This window comes from Cervus elaphus, chromosome 22, assembly GCF_910594005.1.
Source record: "Cervus elaphus chromosome 22, mCerEla1.1, whole genome shotgun sequence".
Lineage (NCBI taxonomy): Eukaryota > Metazoa > Chordata > Mammalia > Artiodactyla > Cervidae > Cervus > Cervus elaphus.
The window spans coordinates 30,355,089-30,378,466 of NC_057836.1; the positions used below are offsets into that span (position 1 = coordinate 30,355,089).

Sequence of the window (23,378 nt, forward strand, 5' to 3'; positions counted from 1 at the left end):
CCTATTTTACATATGGTAATATATGTTTTCTTGTTACTTTCTCCATACATCCCACCCTCTCCTTCCTCCCCCCACCCCACCACCCCCACCCTATTCCTAAGTCTCTAATTGAAGACATAGAGCCTGGATGACAGAGACATCAATGGTTTAGCTGAGAAGCCTTATCTGTCCAAAGCAATGCCCTGGAGCAACACCCCACCCTGTGTGAGAAGGAGGCAGGCAGGAGGACCCGGGGGTAGTCTTTGCTCCAGGGGAGGAGGGGGAGCTTACCATTCACAGGGGGGATTTGTTTCAGGTTGGCTCTTTTGTTTCCCAGGACCAGTAGGAGACGCCGCGCTCATTGCCCCTTTGATGAGCTATTCTGTGGCTATGTTCTGATCTGAAGTTAGAACAATCAGTAGCTGGAGGGGCAAGTATATAGGAAGGTCAGTCATGAGAGTAGGGTGTAACTGAAGCAAGCCATGGTTGGACAGAGATGTACAGAGAGCAGGAGAACAGTGATCTTGGGTGGCCTGATCATACAAATTCATACTGTGTATTTCAATCTTAGCCTAAATAACTTGAGAAGGAAATGGCCACCCAAAATCCCATGGACAGAGAAGACTGATAGGCTACCGTCCATGGGGTTGCAAAGAGTTGGACGTGACTTGGTGATTGAGCATGCACCCTATGTAACACAAGAATGGAGAGTATTAGATAACCTTTGACCTTCAGGCTTTTGCTTCCCAAATCCATCTTTCATCACCTTATCAGAAAAAATGTCTTGGATCAGTGCTAGTCAAACATTAATATTCACATGAATGACTGGACAATTTTGTCAAAATGCATAGACTGATTCTGCAGGAAGGGAAGTAAGGTCCCGCATATCTAACAAGCTTCAATACAATGTTAATGCTGTTCATCAATGGGCTGCAATCTGTGTAATAAATTTATAAAACATCTGATTGTATCACTCCCTTGTGTAAACTCCTTAGACCAGTGGTTCCCAACCTTTCTGGCACCAGGGACCAGTTTCATGGACGACAATTTTTCCATGAATAGCATGGTGGGGAGGGGTGGTTTTGAGATGATTACATTGCAATAAGTGCATTACATTTATTGTTCACTTTATACCTATTATTATTATATTGTGATATATAATGAAATTATTATATACCTCACCATAATGCAGAATCAGTGGGAGCCCTGAGCTTGTTTTCCTGAGCTCAGGCAGTAAGGGGAGCTTCCTGTAAATATAGATGAAGCTTCACTCACTTGTCCAATGTTCCACCTCCTGCTATGTCCCACCCCCGTTCCTAATAGGCCACAGACTAGCACTGGTCCATGGCCCTGGGGTTTATTCGGACCCCTGCCTTAGATAGGTCTAGTTAGTAGATGTATTCTTTGATGCCTGCCCTACCTACAACTCCAAATAGAATGAAAAACCATGGAGAGAACTTCACTGGTGATCCAGTGGTTAAGATGCAGGGGACACGGGTTTGATCCTTGCTCAAGGAAGATTTCACATGCCTTGGGGCAACTGAGCCTGCAAGCCACAACTGATAAAGCCTGCATGCCCTAGAGTTCATGCCCCACAATAAGAGAAGCTACCACAATGAGAAGCCTGTGCCCTGCAACTCGAGACTAGCTCCTGCTTGCTGCAGCTAGAGAAAGCCGGCACACAGTAATGACTGCCAAAAAGAAATGATTTTTGCTTACAAAAAAGGCCACGGAGAGTCAAGGTAAAGGTAACACTGCATCAAAAGAAGAAACAAGTACAAATAGGAAACTGATGCAGATCAAAGGAATAAATTAGATTTACAGAAAGAAGAAGAAATACACAGATAGAAAATTATACATGAAATATTTCTTTGATTATTGCTTACTCTAGGTTATAGTATAAAAACATTTTAGAGCTGAAGAAACTTAGAATCTGGTCCAAACTTACTCTTAGATTCCCAGACCCCAGTGCAAAACTGGAGAGGATCTATAATTAATATAGGGTACTAATGTTACACGCTGGGCTGGAAGAATCACAAGCTAGAATCAAGATTGCCGGGAGAAATATCAATAACCTCAGATATGCAGATGACACCACCCTTATGGCAGAAAGTGAAGAAGAACTAAAGAGCCTCTTGATGAAAGTGAAAGAGGAGAGTGAAAAAGTTGGCTTAAAGCTCAACATTCATGAGACTAAGATCATGGCATCTGGTCCCATCACTTCATGGCAAATAGATGGGGAAATAGTGGAAACAGTGGCTGACTTTCTTTTTCTGGGCTCCAAAATCACTGCAGATGGTGATTGCAGCCATGAAATTAAAAGACGCTTGCTCCTTGGAAGGAAAGTTATGACCAACCTAGATAGCATATTAAAAAGCAGAGACATTACTTTGCCAACAAAGGTCCATCTAGTCAAGGCTATGGTTTTTCCAGTGGTCATGTCTGGATGTGAGAGTTGGACTATAAAGAAGGCTGAGCACCGAAGAATTGATGCTTTTGAACTGTGGTGTTGAAGAAGACTCTTGAGAGTCCCTTGGACTGCAAGGAAATCCAACCAGTCCATCCTAAAGGAGATCAGTCCTGGGTGTTCATTGGAGGGACTGATGCTGAAGCTGAAACTCCAATACTTTGCCCACCTGATGTGAAGAACTGACTCATTGGAAAAGACCCTGATGCTGGGAAAGATTGAGGGCAGGAAGAGAAGGGGACGACAGAGGATGAGATGGTTGGATGGCATCACCGACTCGATGGACATGGGTTTGGGTAAACTACAGGAGTTGGTGATGGACAGGGAGGCCTGGCGTGCTGCAGTTCATGGGGTCGCAAAGAGTCGGACACCACTGAGCGACTGAACTGAACTGAATGTTACACAGGAAGTGAAAAAGGACCCTGAGTCTAAATTCATATTAACCCTTCCAGAGCATTCTAAGGATAGAAATTGTTTACTGGATTAGATGCAATAAAAGTCCTCTTACTTCCATTGCAAAACTTTATCCCAAACATCACAGGATTGCTCTAGTTAATTGCAAGCCCTAGTTTTCCAGAAAAGTGGGTTTCCTGACCATAATTTTAATTTACTCCTTTGTCTCTCTCCACATTCCTTCCTTCCAGTGTTCTGGACCCATTCCCACCCTCTGTCTCTAGCTTTAAATTCTTCAATTATTTTTTGGAGAACAATTTCATTTATCCTCTAATATCAGTTGTCATTCTCATCCACACACTGGACATTCAGTTTCTTCCCAAGTAAACTGTTTTTTCCCAAAGGACTCTTTCTCAAACAATGGCCAGGAAAGTAATTTTTTTTCTATATCAAGACCTACTAATATTTCTAGATATTAACTCTTTGTTACAAATATTTTCCCAGGTGTTTTATTCTAAATATGTAAAAGCTTTTGCTTTTTAAGGCAGTTTTGGGTTCTCAACAAGAGTGAGCAGATAGAGATTTCTCATATACCCTCTACCTGCACACATTCATAGCCTCTCCCATTATCCACATCCCCACCCAGAGTAGGACATTCATTATAGTTGATGACATACAATGACACCTCACTATCACTCAGAGTCCAGAGTTTACATTAAGGTTCACTGTTGGTGTTATGTAGTCTATGGGATTGAAAAAAATGTATAATGACATGTATCCACTATTATAGTATCATACAGAGCACTTTCAATGCCCTAAAAATCCTCTGTGCTCTGCCTATCCATCCATCCCTACCCACTATCCCTGGGTAGCTACTGATCTTTTAACTGTTTTAACTCCAAAGTTTTGCCTATGTCAGAATGCTATATATTTGGAACCATACAGTATGTAACTTTTTCAGATTGGCTTCTTTCACATGACAATAAGCATTTAAGGTTCTTACCTGTCTTTTCATACTGGGTAAATAATTTTTTTAGCACTGAATCATAATCCATTTTCCAGATGTACTTTAGTTAATCTATTCATCTACTAAAGGACTTCTTGATTGCTTCCAAGTTTTGGCAATTATGTATAGAGCTACTATAAACATGTGCAGATTTTTGTGTGGACATAAGTCTTCAACTCTTTGGGGGAAATACATTGGAGCATACTTGCTGGGTCTTATGGGAAGAATATGTTTAGTTTTGTAAGACACTGCCAAATTGTCTTCCAAAGTGGCTATACCATTTGGAATGAGAGCTCAACAACAAATGAGAGTTCTTGTTACTCCACACCCTCAGCACCATTTAATGCTCTAGATTTGGGCCATTCTAATAATGAGAAGAAAATGGCAAGCCACTCCAGTACTCTTGCCTGGAAAATCCCATGGACGGAGGAGCCTGGGGGGCTACAGTCCATGGGATTGCAAAGAGTCGGACACAACTGAGCAACTTCACTTTCACTTTCAATAGATATGTAGTGGTGTTTCATTTTTTTTTTAATTTGTAGTTTCCTGATGACAAACAAACTTGAATATCTCTTTTCTGTGTTTATTTGCCATCGGCGAATCTTTGGAGTTCTGTCAAGGTATTTAGCCCACATTTTAAACAGGTTGTTTGTGTTCTTATTGTTAGATTTTAAGCGTTCTTTGTGTATTTTGGATAATAGTCCTTTATCTGATATGGCTTTTTCAAATATTTTCTTTTGGTATGTGGCTTGTCTTTTAAGTCTCTTAGCATTATCTTTCAGAGAGCAGAAATTTTTAATTTTAATAAAGTCTAGCTTATCATTTTTTTTCTTTCATGGATTGTGGTTTTGGTGTTATTTCTAAAAAGTTATCTCCAAACCCAGGGTCTTCCCTGGTGGCTCAGATGATAAAGAATCTGCCTACCAATGCAGGAGACCCAGGTTCAATCCCTGGGTCAGGAACATCCCCTAGAGGAGAGAATGGCAACCCATTCCAGTATTCTTGCACGGGAAATCCCATGGACACAGGAGCCTTATGAGCTACAGTCCATGGGGTCGCAAAGAATGGGACACAAGTGAGTGGCTAACACTTAAACCCAGGGTCATCAAGGTTTTCTATGTTATTTTCTAGAAGTTTTATAGTTTTACATTTTACATTTAGATCTGTGATCCATTTTGAGTTTATTTTTTGAAAACTAAAGTTTGTGTCTAGATTCAGGAGTTTTGCTGGTTTTTTTGCATGTGGATGTCAAGTTCTTCCAGAACCATTGATTGAGAAGACTGTCTTTGCTTTATTGTATTGCCTTTGCTCTCTTCTCAAAGACCAGTTAACTATAATTCATGTAGGTCTTTTCTGGGCTGTCTATTATGTTCTATGTATCTGTTTTTCATTCTTTCACCAATGTCACACTGTCTTCATTACTATGGCTTTCTAGCATGTTTTGAAATTGGGTGGTGTCTGTCTTCCAACATTTTTTTCTTCAATATGTTGTTGCCTGTTCTAGGTATTTTACTTCTGGCTGCCTAGGTATTTTACTTCTCCATGTAAACTTTAGAATCAGTTTCTCACTATCCACAAGTAACTTGCTGTGGTTTTTATTGAGATTGCATTGAATACATAGATCAAATAGGAAAGAACTGATGCCTTGACAATACTGAGTCTTCCTATCTGTGGATGTGGGATATGATCTCTCTCCATGTATTGAGTTAGTTGATTTCTTTAGTCAGAGTTTTATAGTTCTCTTCATGTAGGTCTTGTATGTATTTTGTTAAATTTATACTTATTTTAGGAGGTACTAATGTAAATGATATGTTTTTAAACTTCAATTGTTCACTGCTGGCATACTAGAAAATGATTGACTTTTGTGTATTAACTTTGTTATCTTACAACCCTTCTATAGTCACATATTAGTTACAGGAGTTCATTTGTTAATTCTTTCAGACTTTCTATAAAGATGATCATGTCCTGTGGGAAGAAAGACAGTTTTATTTCTTCCTTTCAAATCTGTATACCTTTACTTCCTTTTCTTGTTCTTTTGCATTTAGATGGACTCCCTGTACAATATTGAAAACAATTTTAAGAGGACACATGCTTGCCTTGTGCCTGGTCTTAGTGGAAAAGCTTTGGATTTCTTACCATTAATTATGATATTAGCTATGCTTTTTGGTAGTTTTTTAAAAAATCAACTTGAGGACATTCCTCTGTCTTTCAAGTTCTTGTACTTTTTTTTTTTTTTTTTTTATCATGATTGGTTGTAGAATTTTGCCAAATGTTTTTTCTACACATATTGATATGAGCATGTGATTTTTCTTCTTTAACCTGTTGATGTGATGGATTACATTAATTGATTTTCTATTGCTGAAACAGCCCTGAATACCTGGAATAAGTCCTGCTTGGTCTTAATGTATAATTATTTCTATATATTGTTGGATTTGATTTGCTATTATGTGGTTGACAATTTTTGCCCCTATGTTCAGGAGACGTTTTAGTTTGTTTTTTCTTGTAATGCCTTTTCTGGTGTTGGTATTAGGGCAGTGTTACCCTCAAATAATTAGGAGGTATTCCCTCTCTGTCTTCTGAAAGAGATTGTAGAGAATTAGTATAATTTCTTCATTAATAGTTTGGAAAAGTTCACAGTGAATCTATCTGGATGTGGTATTTTCTGTATTGGTAGAATATTAACTATTGGTTCAATTTCTTTAATAGATATAGGTGTATTCAGATTATCTGTTTCTTTCTATGTGAGTTTTGGTAGATTGTATCTTTCCATTTAAATTCTTCCTTCTTATCCTTTGCATCACTGTTATTAATCATTTTATTTCACTTATATATAAGAAAACATGCATACATAAGAATACATCACTGAACACATTTTTTATATTATTATTTTGAACTATTATCTGCTGGACTTATTACAAATAAAAAAAATAAAAGTTTTAAATTTATCATTTATCTCTTCAGTTACTAAGTCATGTCCGACTCTTGCAATCCCATGGACTGTAGCCTGTCAGGCTCCTCTGTCCATGGGATTCTCCAATGCCGGAGTGGGTTGCCATTTTCTTCTCCAGGGGATCTTCCTGACCCAGGAATCAAACCCCGGACCCCTGCATTGCAGGCAGACTCTTTACCAACTGAGCTATGAGGGAAGCCCATCTTTACTTATGTCTTCTCTGAAGCTCATCCTTTCTTTATCTGAGATCTGAGTTTCTGAACTTTATTATTCTTTTTTATCTAAAGAACTTCTTTTAACATTTCATCAAGGCAGGTCTACTGGAACCATTTGTCAATATTTGTCTGATATAGTATTTTTTCTTTGCTTCTGAAGGATAACTGCAGGGTACAGAACTTTAGGTTGGTGGATTTTTTTTTTCTCAACACTTTAAAATTCTTTCTATACTCCTTTCTTGTTTGCATGGTTTTGGAGGAGAAGTAAGATATCATTATTTTCCTCCTCTATAGGTAAGGTTGGATTTTTCTAAGAAATTATCTCATATTTGATTTTCTGTAGTTTGAAAATGACATATCTGGTTTATATTTTTTGGCATTTATCCTGCTCATTGTTCTCATAGCTTTCTAGATCTGTGGTTTGGTGTCTGACATTAATTTGGTAGAAATTCTTAGTCATTATTTTTTAAAATATTTTTTCTATTCCTTTGTCTCTTTCTTCTCTTTTTAGAATTCCCATTACCTGTATGTTACAACTTATATAGTTTCACATCCTTGGATATTCTGGAATTTTTTTTTTCAGTCTTTTGCCCTTCACTTTTCACTTTTGGTGTTTTCTATTGATGTATCTTCAAGTCAGAGATTATTTCCTTAACTGTGTCCAGCAAGCCAATCAAAGGCATTCTTTACCCCTGTTACTGTGTTTCTGTTCTCTAGATTTTTTTTGTTTTGGATCTTTCTCAGAATTTACATCTCTTTGATTTACACTGCCCATTTGTTCTTGCATGCTGTTTACTTTTTCCATTAAAGATCTTGGCATCTTAATTATAGTTGTCTTACATTTCTAGTCTACCAACTCTGAAATCTCTGCCATGTCTGGTTCTGATGGTTGCTCTGTCTCTTCCAAAAGTTTTTCTTTTTATTTTCAGTATGTCCTTTTTTTTTTCCCTTCATAGCCAGAAAAGATGTACTGGGTGAAAGGAACTGCTATAAATAGGCCTTTAGTAATGTGATGGTGATATGTGAGGGAGAGAAAGCATTCTATGGTCCTGTGGGTCTTAGGCTCTTAATGAGTCTATGCTTCTGGACTGTGAACTTCAGGTGTGCTTTCCAGTCCCCCGACCCCTCATTGGTGGGACAGGATAACTAGAATGGCTAGAGTTGGGTATTACCCTTCCCCCAGGTCAGCTGGGCTCTGATAATGCCCCAGCAGGATAGACTTTGGTTCCTAATTCCCCCTAAAAGCAGGCTTTCTTAAGATAAACAGAGTGCCCTGGCATATTTCAAAATGGTTCCCTTTCCCCTCCCCATGCTGGAAGCACAAAAAATTTATTCTCTGATATCACTGTGAAAACCTAATTGAGCTCTTGAAGTAAAGCTCACAAAAGTGTGGGGGCCCTCAATCCCTCAATCCCTCTGGAATTTTCATCCCTCAGAATTGTCCATGCTGAGCCTCTTGTCAGGTACAGTTCAGGTTTTTCTTACCATAGAACTTGTTCCCAAGGAGATTTATTGTTGTGGATTTCTTTTCCAGCTGGCCACAATTCTTTGCATTTGCCTATTGGTCTCTCCAATTGGAAGGGCAGCAATTTACCCTATGACCCCACCTGTCTGACAGATCTAAGACGATTTGTTGATTTTTCAGCTTTTTACTTAGTTGTTAGGATGAAGAGGTGGAGAAGGAAATGGCAACCCACTCCAGTGTGCTTGCCTGGAGAATCCCAGGGACAGAGGAGCCTGGTGGGCTGCTGTCTGTGGGGTCACACAGAGTCGGACACGACTGATGTGACTTAGCAGCAGCAGCAGGATGAAGATTCTTCTGGCTTCTTATATGCTGAATCAAAAGAGGCATTCTTAAAATAGAATTAAAAAAAAATACAAAGCCAGGTAGCATCCTCTTTATATTATCATAACAAATTGTCTGATCAGCACTAATTCAATATATACTTAACCCAGGTATTTGAAATACCCTCTTTATCACATAAAAACTTATCTCTTAAGTGTAAATCTCTTCCATAAGTCCATTGATCCCTAACTCAATACAAGACTATCTTCTTGATTATAGTTTTATAACTAGCTCTGCAATTAGGTAGGAAAATTTCCAACTTTTCTATCAGATTTTTTCTTGGTTGTATTTGGAATCGTTTTCTGAAATATCCCATTTTGGTTTGGTTGAAATTGCATAGAATTTATATATAAAATCAGATAACTGACATTTTATGTTAGTGAGTCTTTCCAACCAAGAACATGGCATATATCTTCATTTAGTTAGGTCTTTTTATAGCTTTCAATATTATATTTACAAACTATAAATATACTAGTTATTTTTTGTTATACTTGTTCCTACATTTTTTGTTACATTTCTTATTTAGTTATTCCGTAGGGTACTGAAAGAGTATTAACGTCTAATGTTACAAGTATATAGCAATCTTGTTGAATTTGTTCATTTTAATTGATTGTCTATAGATGCTGTAGAGTTTCCTGAACAATTGTATTGTCTGAAACAGAAGGTAATTTTATATCACTCTTTCCCATTATTAGATATATTATTTCTTGTTCTTGTGTTATTGCACTGGCCTCAGTTCTATGTTGAATAGAAGCAGTGACAGTGGGCATCCTTGTCTTACATCTTACCTTAATGAAAATACTTTCAAAATTTCACCATTAAACAATCTATGAGCTGTGCAGTTTTGATAGATACACTTTAAAATCTAATTTGCCCACATTTTTCTCATCATAAATGGTTAATTATATTAAGTGCTTTTATATGTCTGATGCCCTGGAATAAAGAAATGGCAACCCACTCCAGTATTTTTGCCCAGAGAATCCCATGGATGCAGGAGTGCAGAGGGGGTCGCAAAGAGTTGGACATGACTGAAGTGACTGAGCACAATCTAACCATGGGATTTTTCTCCTTCCATCATTTTATATACAGCTTTAATTAACAGATTTGTTTCTTGTTTGGTGGTACCCTTCCACTCCTGGGCTTCCTTTGTGACTCAGACAGTAAAGCATCTGCCTGCAATGCGGGAGACCTGGGTTAGATCCCTGGGTCGGGAAGATCCCCTGGAGAAGGAAATGGCAACCCACTCCAGTACTCTTGCCTGGAAAATTCCATGGATGGAGGAACCTGGTAGGTGACAGTCCATGGGATCGCAAAGAGTCGGACACGACTGAGCAACTTCACTCAATTCCACTCCTAGAATAAACTGCATTTGGTCTCTTTCACTATTTTCATCTAGTTTGGATTACAAGGTTGTATTAGTCTTATAGGCATGAGTTAGGTAGCTTTCTTTTCTATTATTTGAAGTACTGTGTTTGGGAAAAGAGAGGAAGAGAGAAAGCAGGAAAATCTAGCACTCGAAAATTTGATAAAAACACATTTGTAAACCTCTCTGGACCTGTTGTTTTTTCAGAAGTTAGTAATGGTAGATGTGAAAGAATTTCGATATCCAATTTGATTTTTTAAAGATTATATATCACCATTTATTTTCTAAGTCTATCTTGTGAGAACTCAGAAAGCTTACTAAATAAAGGAAGCAAAACCTACAGATATTACAGAAGTTCAAATGATATTTTGTAGTGTCTGGCATACCCACTTATATAACACAGAAACAGCCTGTAAACATGAGTGCTCTTTTGTGACATATTTGTGATATGTGACTTTGGGAAGGAGGTAATGGTGGTGATGGGGGGCACATTACCTAAAAACTAAAAGTTAGGTTTTGATTTAGTTTTGTTTATTTGCTGTGACACATTAGCAAAATTACAGACATAATTATCAATATAGATATTACAACGTTTCTTCTACTAAATACTTAAATATTAAATAAGAGATCTCATACCGAATTAAGCTTTTTTTATACGAAACCTAGAAAGAGCTCAATTCTTTCTGGTGAAGAATTGTAGCCAGGAGCAAGCTACTTTTTTCACTACTATCCTCAAAATGATAAAAATTGCTGCTGTTTTTGCACTTAAGCTGGCAATGTGAATAGACAGTAGTAAATAAGATGATTGCTTACAGATATGAGGAAACTCACTCTTTTTGGAAAATTGAAAACATCGACAACCTCAAACCTAGGCCACCCAACAAACTTCACAATCAATTGCTGGAGAAATGCTAAGGTTTACTTTATCTAGCACCACAATCTTTAAAAAAATAAATACTCCAAATATAAATAGCTAAAGCATTAAAGTCCCTTGAAATCTAAGATCCTAAGCAATGTTTATCAAAGCATGTTCCAGGAATTATACCCATCAACACATTTGAATGAATATTAAAAATGCAGATTTCTTGGCCTGCATCCCCTCCCCCATCCATGAAATCAGAAACTGTTGAGAGCTGCCAAGATTCTGCATTTTTAATGTTTCTGTTAGTATTTACCTTGCCACTCCTTTCCAGTAATTTTTCTACACAACAAGGCATGAGAAAATCTTGCCTAAAGCATGTTTAATCAGTTATCACCATCATCGACTACTTCACTGGAGATATTTTAGAAAGCCTTAAGTCCTACCTTCAAAAAATTTTGTTCTTTATTTTTTAAAAAGGGATGGTTATATCTTACAGAGACTTTCATAAAATTTGTATTCTGAGCATACATTGATATAATTATATAAATATAATTGATGTATTTATGAAGCTATGTGGAATAATTTTTCATTTCTATTTTGAACCTTTTATTTTTGTAAAAAGTATGTAAGCAAGCAGGCTTCCCAGGTTGTGTAGTGGTAAAGAATCTGCCTGCCAAAGCAGGAGATGGAAGAGATGCTGGCTTAATCCCTGGGTCAGGAAGATCTCCTGGAAAAGGAAATGGCAACCCACTTCAGGATTCTTGCCTGAAAAATTCGATGAACAGAGGGGCCTGGTGGGCTACAGTCCATGGAGTCTGAAAGAGCTGGACACAACTGAGCATTTCATAATTTGAATTCATTTAAAGTGAAACTGTTCTGTTTATTTTTTTCTTCGGGGAATATCAGCTAAAGCAAGACTATATGAGGCATGTTTCAAGAGCAATGGGAAACAAATAGAGGTTTTAATAGAAAATGTTAACAAATGAAGAAAGAGTCATAAAGTTTACTTCAAAATCACCAAGGAAAATTTAAGAGTGCAACTATAGGGAGCCTTCTACAATTTGATTTATTGATAAAACACTTTAAAAAGGGCAAATAATTAAGGTGGATGAAAACAAGGTAGAACGGTTAGTTATTAAAGTATTTTGATAAAGGGATGAGATGATTGAAGTAATGAATCTCAGGATTGTTTCAACAGTCATTTCAGATTAAAGCAAAAAAAAAGACAAATGGTGGGAAAGATGGTGGGAGATGGTTTAGTCAAAACAAACATTGCCCAACTTGCCATAGACATTCATTCATTCAGTTATAGTCATTTAGTTATGATGATGACTTTCTAAGTTCTCTAATTTATGAACATTTTATTCTTTTCCCCAAAGGGAATCTCTTAGTTATAGCATTTGTTAGCTACTTTGGAGCCAAGCTTCACAGGCCAAAAATAATTGGAGCTGGGTGCCTGATCATGGGAGTTGGAACATTGCTCATTGCAATGCCTCAGTTCTTCATGGAACAGTAAGTCTAAAGCAAACATCTTTTTCTTGTGTTAACCAACAACTGTATTGTCTCTCTTTTAATGAATACAATTAATTATTTGAGAAAATAATTCCTGGTCATTACAATAACCATGATAGTTTGTATCATGATAACCATGAAAATTTACATCTTATTTTATTACATGCACTTTGGGCAAAATTTCAAAATGCTTATAATTTTACTTATGATTTAATAAACTGTAAAAAAATGTTTTTCAATATACCACTATGTATGGATGTCAACATTATTTAAGGGAAATTTTCACAAATATGCCATCATTCAAATGATTTAATACAGCTGTGGAGGCAAAGTTCTAAGTAAAGAAAAAGTAATAAGCATCAAATGAGTGTCGAATGGGTAATAAATGAATGCTACAGACAATATGCTGGATCGTGGGAAAATTGACTGGTAGATCCTTGACTGAGGGATACATTACCAACTGAAATAACTATTCAATATTCAAATATTATCTCACAGAGCTTTCTCAACAGAAGTGCAGTGTTTGTATTCTGTAAACTTGAAGCTTCCTGTTAATACTTTTGTTAGTAATTTTATCAGTACTTGCATACAACTTCAGTGGTTCTAAAGATTTCATCATATCATTTCATTTTCATGACAACCCATGAGGCAGGAGAGCACAGTGTATCCTTTTTTTCTTAGTTTAGAGCTAAGGACCATACCTAGAGAGTCTGGTGACCTTCCAAGTCTAGGTGTCTTATAATTACCGAACTGGATCCTTAAAACAAGCATTCTGATATCTTCTTCATACATATACATATTGCCTCTCTTCTCTGCCCATTGCCTACTGAGCCAAGTGACAAGCAAGAGGTTTTAAAGCAAGAGAATATTTTAGGAAATTATGTATCAGATAAATCTTTGATGACTGCCCACTCCAGACCACCATACCATGACATTTTAAAGCTGGAGAGATTTACAAATGATCTCCGTGTGCAAAGTTGCTTCAGTTGTGTCTGAGTCTGTAACTCTATTGACTTGCTTGCCAGGGTCCTCTGCCCATGAGATTCTCCAGGCAAGAATACTGGAGTGGGTTGTCATGCCCTCCTCCAGGAGATCTTCCCGATCCAGGGATTGAACCTGTGTTTCTCACATCTCCTGCCTTGGCAGGCAGGTTCTTTACCACTAGTATCACCTGAGAAGCCCACAAATGATCTATCTAGTCCAAACTTTTTCTTGGTTTCCCAAGTCACTTATATAAATATAGCCTGATTTTGACATCCACATCCGATCTATAAAGACAGCTCACAGAATCCTTTGTGTAGAATCTTTCCTACCTATTTGGATGGTTTCTGTGACCCCTTTGTCTTTGTATGGCTTCAAGATTTCTGTCTACTCTTTAGACACCTATCTGACCTCCTTTCCATGGGGCAGAAGTGTCCTTAGGTCACTGAGATTCTACAAAGGTATTATATGCAGCCAGTGGGTAAGGAGGAGGCAAAGGAGAGGGCTGAGGAAATAGTCTGCAATCCCTCTAAGCTCTGCTTGATCCATTTCTGTGTTATCTATTCTAGTCATTGAACCTCCATGCAGCAATTTGCTCAGAGGGGGGAAAAAAAAGAGTTCCACTAAAAATATTAAAAAATTTGAAAGCAGTTACAGAAACTAGATAAATCCTTGACCTAACTCATTCTGAAGGGCATCAGTAGCTCAGAAGAAACGTGACCTTGGGCATATTACCTAGCCTGCCTAGACCTCAGTTTATGCATCTTAAAATACATATTATAGGTAATAAAACAATAGTTAGCTTGTAATATTGTTGAAGATATTCAGTGAGATGACACAGGTAAAATGCATGCCAAGTTTCCTAACATAGCTAACAGCTGTGTCGTTCTTGTTGTGTATTATTATCAATCCTCCTTAGATAATTAAGCCACCTGGTTTTAACCAGAGATGGCAATGATTTATCTTAAAGCTGTTGCATTCAGATTAAGAATAGTGTCGCTTCAGTTCAGTTCAGTCGCTCAGTCGTGTCCAACTCTTTGCGACCCCATGAACTGCAGCACGCCAGCCCTCCCTGTCCATCACCAACTCCCGGAGTCCACCCAAACCCATGTCAACTGTGTCGGTGATGCCATCCAACCATCTCATCCTGTGTTGTCCCCTTCTCCTCCTGCCCTCAATCTTCCCCAGCATCAGAATCTTTTCAAATGAGCCAGCTCTTTGCATCAGGTGGCCAAAGTAGTGAAATTTCAGCTTCAACATCAGTCCCTCCAATGAACACCTGGGACTGATCTCCTTTAGGATGGACAGTGGATCTCCATGCAGTCCAAGGGACTCTCAAGAGTCTTCTCCAACACCACAGTTCAAAAGCATCAATTCTTCGGCACTCAGCTTTCTTTATAGTCCAACTCTCACATCCATACATGACCACTGGAAAAACCATAGCCTTGACTAGACAGACCTTGTTGGCAAAGTAATGTGTCTGCTTTTTAATATGCTGTCTAGGTTGGCCATAACTTTCCTTCCAAGGAGCAAGTGTCTTTTAATTTCATGGCTGCAGTCACCTTTGCAGTGATTTTGGAGCCCAGAAAAGTCAACCACTGTTTCCACTGTTTCCCCATCTATTTGCCATGAAGTGATGGGACCACATGCCATGATCATTGTCTCATGAATGTTGAGCTTTAAGCCAACTTTTTCACTCTCCTCTTTCACTTTCATCAAGAGGCTCTTTAGTTCTTCTTCACTTTCTGCCATAAGGGTGGTGTCATCTGCATATCTGAGGTTATTGATATTTTCCCTGGCAATCTTGATTCCAGCTTGTGCTTCCCCCAGCCCAGTGTTTCTCATGATTTACTCTGCATATAAGTTAAATAAGCAGGGTGACAATATACAGCCTTGATGTACTCCTTTTCCTATTTGGAAACAGTCTGTTGTTCTGTGTTCAGTTCTAACTGTTGCTTCCTGACCTGCATACAGGTTTCTCAAGAAGCAGGTCAGGTGGTCTGGTATTCCCATCTCTTTCAGAATTTTCCACAGTTTGTGGTGATCCACACAGTCAAAGGCTTTGGCATAGTCAATAAGGCAGAAATAGATGTTTTTCTGGAACTCTCTTTCTTTTTCCATGATCCAGCGGATGTTGGCAATTTGATCTCTGGTTCCTGCACCTTTTCTAAAACCAGCTTGAACATCTGTAAGTTCATGGTTCACTTATTGCTGAAGCCTGGCTTGGAGAATTTTGAGCATTACTTTACTAGTGTGTGAGATGAGTGCAATTGTGCAGTAGTTTGAGCATTCTTTGGCATTGCCTTTCTTTGGGATTGAAATGAAAACTGACCTTTTCCAGTCCTGTGGCCACTGCTGAGTGTTGCTTCAAGTTGATGATAAATATACTGATACAAGAAAATCAGAAGGAGAAGTATATCTAAGAAGCCAATCAGGCTCGTGCTTAAAAATTAAAGACAGATTATTATCAACCACCTTTATATGTTGAAAGATACACTTGTTCATTTATTATTTAGCGGGTGCCAATTGCCTGGTGGGTTTTTCTGTTGGCTCAGATGGTACCATGCCAGACAATGGAGAAAAATCAAACAGAAAGAAAACCAAAACACCCCCCCTCCCTAAACACACACACACACAATTCTTTCCCTTATGAACTTACTCTCTACTGAGGATTATTATAATAAATTCTTTTCAACCTTTCACAGCATTAGTCACTAATTGGACACTTGTTCAAAATGTTAGTTTTTGTTCTTTCAATGATGACTATACTCTGCTTACCAGAAATTCCCTTGATGTCAAGAAAACCTAACATTAATTATAGATATGAATTATTAAGGGCCTACTCCCAACAGACTGTGTTCAGTTTTATGTGTGTTTGCTCATCTGACTCATGAATATGATAAATATATATTGATCACTGTTCTAGGTAACAGGAATAGAGTAGTGACAAAAATCTCTGCTGTCATGGATCTTATTAGAAAGAGACAGCAAGTAAACAAACAGATAAATAATGACATATGCTGGAAATGTTAAGTGCCATAGAGAAGAATAACCCAGGGAAGACACAGAAGAGTATGTGAGGGGTTGCAGTTTAAGGCAGCGTTCTCGGGGGATGATTTACCAAGATGATGACTTTTGGGAAAAGCTGAAAGAGATAAGGGGAGTGCCACATAGACATCTGGGGAAGAAGATTCCAGGCTAAATGAACAGTGAATGTTTCTATAGCAGGAGGATGGAGTCAGGCATGATGTCAGCTGCAAGGACGAGCAAGAGGAAAGTGTGGGGGTGGGGTATAGAAGGAGACTTCAAGTTGATTCTCAAACCATGATGGACAATTAAATTGCCTGAAGCTCTTGGTAAAGTGTAGATTCTGAGTCAGTAGCTCTGGGTGGGTGTTGATATTCAGCTGGTGCAACACCTCTACAGACCCCACAACACAGGTAGTAAGGTCACCAATTATTGCAAGGACCATACCTTCTGAGAATGGGGTGAGAAGCCAGGCAAGAGATTTGAGCAGAATGACACAATCTGACATTTTTTTTAAGGGATCTAGTACCTACTGCTCAGGAAAATAACTCTGGTGGGGCCGACGTGAAAGCAAAGAGACTATTTAGGAGGCCACTCTGCAACTTCATGCATCAGAATCAAGAATGTGTCAGTGGTGGGTGGAAGCTAGGACAGAACTAAAATCCCAGACTTAAAAACTTTTAAACCTGTATGCAGGTCAGGAAGCAACAGTTTGAACTGGACACGGAACAACACACTGGTTCCAAATAGGAAAAGGAGTACGTCAAGGCTGTATATTGTCACCCTCCTTATTTAACTTTTATGCAGAGTAAATCATGAGAAACACTGGGCTGGGGGAAGCACAAGCTGGAATCAAGATTGCCGGGAGAAATATCAATAACCTCAGATATGCAGATGACACCACCCTTATGGCAGAAAGTGAAGAAGAACTAAAGAGCCTCTTGATGAAAGTGAAAGAGGAGAGTGAAAAAGTTGACTTAAAGCTCAACATTCATGAGATATGATCATGGCATGTGGTCCCATCACTTCATGGCAAATAGATGGGGAAAAGTGGAAACAGTGGCTGACTTTATTTTTCTGGGCTCCAAAATCACTGCAGATGGTGACTGCAGCCATGAAATTAAAAGACTCTTGCTCCTTGGAAGGGAAGTTATGACCAACCTAGACAGCATGTTTAAAAGGAGAGACATCACTTTGCCAACAAAGGCCCATATAGTCAAAGCTATGGTTTTTCAATAGCCATGTATGGATGTGAGAGCTGGCCTATAAAGAGGGCTGAGTGCAGAAGAATTGATGTTTTTGAACTGTGGTGTTGGAGAAGACTCTTGAGAGTCCCTTGGACTGCAAGGAGATCCAACCAGTCCATCCTAAAGGAGATCAGTCCTGAGTGTTCATTGGAAGGACTGATGTTAAAACTGAAACACCAGTATTTTGGCCACCTGATGTGAAGAGCTGACTCATTTGAAAAGACCCTGATGTTGGGAAAGATTTAAGGCCGGAGGAGAAGGGGACGACAGAGGATGAGATGGTTGGATGGCATCACTGACTCAATGGACATGGGTTTGGGTAAACTACGGGAGTTGGTGATGGACAGGGAGGCCTGGCGTGCTGAGGTTCATGGGGTTGCAAAGAGTCGGACATGACTGAGCAAGGGAATTGAACTGAATACCACTGGCCCCCTGTTCAACCACTTCTTTGTTTCCTTATACAATAGAGCCTAAATAAGCACAGACCACATCTATAGCCCCCATCTTATAACTAAGAAAGCTGAAATTTGAAAAAGTTGTCATAGTATTTAGTGACAAAAGTGACATTTCATAAAATTCTATTAATTCAAGATCTAAATAATTTTATATGCAGCAGCTGCCTTCTGATAAAAAGAAAGCTCAAATAACTAAAAACTTAAAAAAAAATACTACCTAATTGCTATTGATAGTCATTTTAAGAGCATTTAGGTTTTATATTGGGTTAGTCAAAAAGTCCATTGGGTTTTTCCATAACCATCTCATGGAGAAACTCACATGAACTTTTGGCCAACTCAATAATAATCCCTGGTATCTCTGGAATTATATTAAAAAAAGAAAATTATATTTACCATGAATTTAATGCTAAATGTTCTCCTGTGTAGCTAATAATTTTTAAAATTTATTCTCATTAAATAGTTCTTTTTTAAATTTTTCTGAGGTTTATTATAAAAATATTCAGACATATAAAAAATAACTTAAAAGAATTGCACAGGAACATCCAAACACCCAACACCTGAGATGTTACTTGTCTTTGTAACTTAGGAAACCTATTTTGGTCAAGGATTCATTTGATAAAAGTGCCAAAACTCTGAACCTCTTCCCTTAAATACATATATTCAAAAATATTTTTATTTTTCCAATGGGGTTCGTAGACCCATTGAGGTGTAGGTTATGCGACACTGATATTCACTGTATGCTTAGTTACTCAGTCATATCCGACTTTTTGTGACCCCATGGACTGTAGGCCTCCAGGCTCCTCTGTCCACGGGATTCTCCAGGCAAGAATACTGGAGTGGATTGCCATGCCCCCATCTAGCAGATTTTCCCACCCCAGGGTTTGAACCAAGGTCTCCTGCATTGCAGGTGAATTCTTTACCATCTGATCCACAAGGGAAGCCATGATATGAGATAAGCCATTTATTAACCTGAATATGTTAACAAGTCAATACATCTTGACCTTACTGTGTTAAACAGCTTTAAACTATTACTATTTTAAGCATTATGATGATGATTAGCCATTAGTCACATAATGCCTGAACAAAATGAGAATCAAAGTGATGCGATTCCTTTCATCAGTTACCTCTGCCCTGAATGGTGCTTGTGGAGCAGAAAAATCGACTTCTGAAGGGTAATTTGAGAAGCAGTATGGTGCTATGACAAACCTAGATAGCATATGAAAAAGCAGAGACATCACTTTGCCAACAAAGGCCCGTATAGTCAAAGCTATGGTTTTTCAGTAGTCATGTATGGATGTGAGAGTTGGACTACAAAGAGGGCTGAGCACAGAAGAATTGATGCTTTTGAACTGTGGTGTTGGAGAAGACTCTTGAGAGTCCCTTGGACTGCAAGGAGATCCAACGAAAAGCATAGCATACTACAGTCCATTGGCTTGTAAAAGGTGGACACAACTTAGCAACTGAACAAAAACAACAGTGGTGCTGGGGAGCTGTAGATGGAATGATCACAATCCTACCATCTGGCATTGGCTCCTCAATCTAGCTGCCATAGTAACCTTATAAACAGAGAACATTAGAAATAACTTATAGCCAGATTAATAAAATGAAGACTAGGATACTGTCTGGATAAAGAGTTCAAAAAGCCCAAGTATCATTCTCAGTTCTCTAGAATCAACATTCCAGGTGTTCTACTAAATTTACAACTACAAGTACAGTATGTCAATAACCATAATTGTTAATTATTGCTTTCAGAGATAAGCATGATTTTATAGAATGTTCAATATTTTTTCACCAACAGAGTAGGTGATTTATAGTTATTATTTTATATTAAAATGAGCCTCTCTAAATCATTCTTTTATTATCTTTCATGACACTGGGCAGTTGGTTCAGATATAGTGTAATATATGTGAAGCAGATATTCTAGCACTGTCTTCAGAAAACTGTACTGTTAAATGCTGGTTTGATTTAGTGATATAGATTCAGGGAAAGCTGTAGATTCAAACAGGTGTCCTAGTGAGTCAAGTAGTATACTTATAATATTTTTCACAAGATGCTAAGAAAATGTTCTTTTTATACAGGTACAAATATGAAAGGTATTCTGTTTCCAATTCCACTCTCAGCATCTCTCCATGTCTCCTGGATTCAAACAATTCATTACCAATTCCAGTTGTGGAAAAATCACAATCCAAAATAAACAATGGTAAGATAATTATTTTTGACTTGAGTAAACAAGTACTTTTAGTCTTTATAGGTGATTTAGCATGCACTATATGATTTTTGCTGTCAAAAACTTTACTACTTAAATTGAGATATTATAGTACCATTAAAAAAAATCATAGAATATAAAGCTGAAGCTCCAATGTCTTGGCCCCCTGATGTGAAGAGTCAACTCATTGGAAAAGACCCTGATGCTAGGAAAGATTGAGTGCAGGAGAAGGGGGCCAACAGAGGATGAAATGGTTGGATGGCACCATCAACTCAATGAACATGAGTTTGAGCAAACCCTGGGAGATAGTGAAGGCCAGGGAAATCTGGTGTGCTGCAGTTCATGGCATCGCAAAGAATCAGACACAACTTAGTGACTGAACAGCAAAAACAAAAGCAGTATATGATGAGATCTTAAGAAAATACTCAGAAAATCAAATATTATGGAAAGATGGTGCATTAATTGCTAGTGACTGGGAAAGTTTACAGCAGTTCTAAATAATGTGTACTGTGAAACAGGGTAAAACAAGTTTAATGTACAAATCTGATATAAAGTATTTATTTTTTTCCCCAAACACAGTTTAATTTTTGTGTTCAGCCCCTTTTCATCAAAATGGCAAAAACATGATGTCAGTCAATTTGTCCCTAATCTCTACCCACGTCCCCAGGGGTAGCTTACATTCTAAGGAGCTTACATAATGGTAAAGGGAGAAATTGTGGGAGGGGAGGTCTTGCTGTTATCAGCCCTCTGTCAGCCTAAATATTTAAAATCCTTCTGGCCACAGTGTCTGTTCATATACATCATTTTGGGGTCATCTTATGTCCATATTCGTGTCCTTTTTAGCATAGCAGCTCTTTGATGCAAAAGTGACCATCATGGAAACATGGAAATAATTCTACTTTCTACACAAGATAGGATTTGGTGAATTTTGTGAACATATCCAAAGTTCCATGTGGCTGACCTACACTGCACAGCAAGGCTATGTGTAGGCCATGCTTGGGAGCATGGGAACCATCTCTTCTGTGTTACTCTAGGCATTGGAAGCCCTGGGAAGGGGCAGGGGCAAGGATGCTTAGCGACACTGCATTTCATCCTTGGGATCTTGTTATCTCCCTGGCTCTACCTGGCCATGGTGGCACAGGTTTCCTCACTCATGGAGCCCATGAATCTACTCACAGGTCTTTGCCACGTCTCTGGGATGCTGCACTGGTGGACACTCAAATCCTCTCTCCCCACGACCTTTAGCATCAGTAGGCTCAACCCTTCCTCTCCACTACCCTCATCTCTCTCCTTCTCCTAGGCTGTGGAATCCACTTCTATAGAGGCAGTGTGGACGCCCTTCTTTTATATATTTGCTATCCATCTAAATCTTTTATCTACACCATAAAATTTTCTCACTCCCCTGATGTCCTCATTGATGCTTTCCTTTGAGATGTCCTTTTTCTGGCCAATGAACCAGAGAGGTCTGACTCTGAATGAAAGCAAGGATAGGAGAATTAAAAGAAATACTGATATATGAGGAGAAAAATGCGGCTGGTCATATACATGTAAAAGGTTTATCCTATCCTGCTGTATGAAAAGAAGGTATTCTATAAGAAAAGCAAAGCATGAAAGAAGGCAAGAGATACATTCAGGAGAATGTATGTAAATCAGTGAATGAGACCAGAGGGATTGTTCATGTAAGAATATAACAGATATTTGGACCTTAAAAAAGGCTGAGTGCCAAATAATTGATGCTTTTGAACTCTGGTGCCGGAGAAGACTCTTGAGAGTCCATTGGACAGCAAGGAGATCAAACCAATCAACTCTAAAAGATATCAATCCTGAATGTTCACCGGAAGAACTGATGCTGAAGCTGAAGCTCCGATACTTTGGCCATCTGATGAGAAAAGACGACTCATTGGAAAAGATCTGATGCTGGGAAAGATTGAGGGCAAGAGAAGAAGGGGGCAAAAGAGGATAAGATGGCATCACCGACTCAATGGACATGAGTTTGAGCAAACTCTGGGAAATAATGAAGGACAGGGAAGCCTGGTATACTGAAGTCCACAGGATTGCAGAGTCAGACATGACTTAGCCACTGAACAACAAAAGTTTAATTCAGTTTAATTCAGATCCACACAAAGAAGCAAGGAGACAGACTAAAGGATTTAGACTTTGGTCTGTACATAATGTACAGTCATTGAAGATATTTGGGTTTGGTTTTGACAATCAAGGGAGAGACATGCTATAAATGACAATGAGTGTGTGTTTGTGACTCTGTGACTTCATGGACTGTAGTCTGCCAGGATCCTCTGTCCTTGGAATTTTCCAGGCAAGAATACTGGAGTGGGCTGCCATTTGCTTCTCCAGGGGATCTTCCTGAAAAGCAATCAAACCTGCATCTCTTGTGTCACCTGCATTGGCAAGCAGTTTCTCTGTCATTGTACCACCCAGGAAGCCCATAAATGACAATACAACTAATATTTAAACCTTTCATATTAAAAAGAGAAATGTAGGGTTTAGGGGTGGGGGTGAAGTTTTTTAATGTAAAGATACAAAATTATTAGGCAGGTACAGAATATATGACTCATAAATCAATGCTTTTCTTTCCTTTAAATGAAATCCTGTTCCCTTAAAGTCATAGATATATACAAACCTTAGATACAGTGGACACAAGTATATCCTAAAGGGGTTAGCAGGGTAAATAGAGGACTCATCTCAAAAATGCTTTGCACACAAACCCCATTTCCTCCAAATATTTTAGAGCAGAGCTGTCTACCAGAACTTCTGTAGTGATGGGAATGTTCTATATCTATGGTATCCGCTGGTGCCTCAGACGGTAAAGAATCTGCCTGCAATGCAGGAAACCCAGGTTCGATCCCTGGGT

At 38.5% G+C, this 23,378-nt stretch overlaps 1 protein-coding gene across 4 annotated transcripts in view; it reads left to right on the top strand.

The window, feature by feature from the left end:
* The window catches only part of SLCO1C1 (solute carrier organic anion transporter family member 1C1), a 76,028-nt gene that overhangs the window by 12,082 nt on the left and 40,568 nt on the right, over positions 1–23,378 (top strand). For all 4 annotated transcript variants that reach the window (XM_043882553.1, XM_043882556.1, XM_043882554.1 and 1 more), the window contains 2 exons: positions 12,461–12,593; positions 20,382–20,503. In XM_043882553.1, the coding sequence (XP_043738488.1) occupies positions 12,461–12,593; positions 20,382–20,503 (255 nt within the window). The remainder of the gene's footprint in view (positions 1–12,460; positions 12,594–20,381; positions 20,504–23,378) is intronic.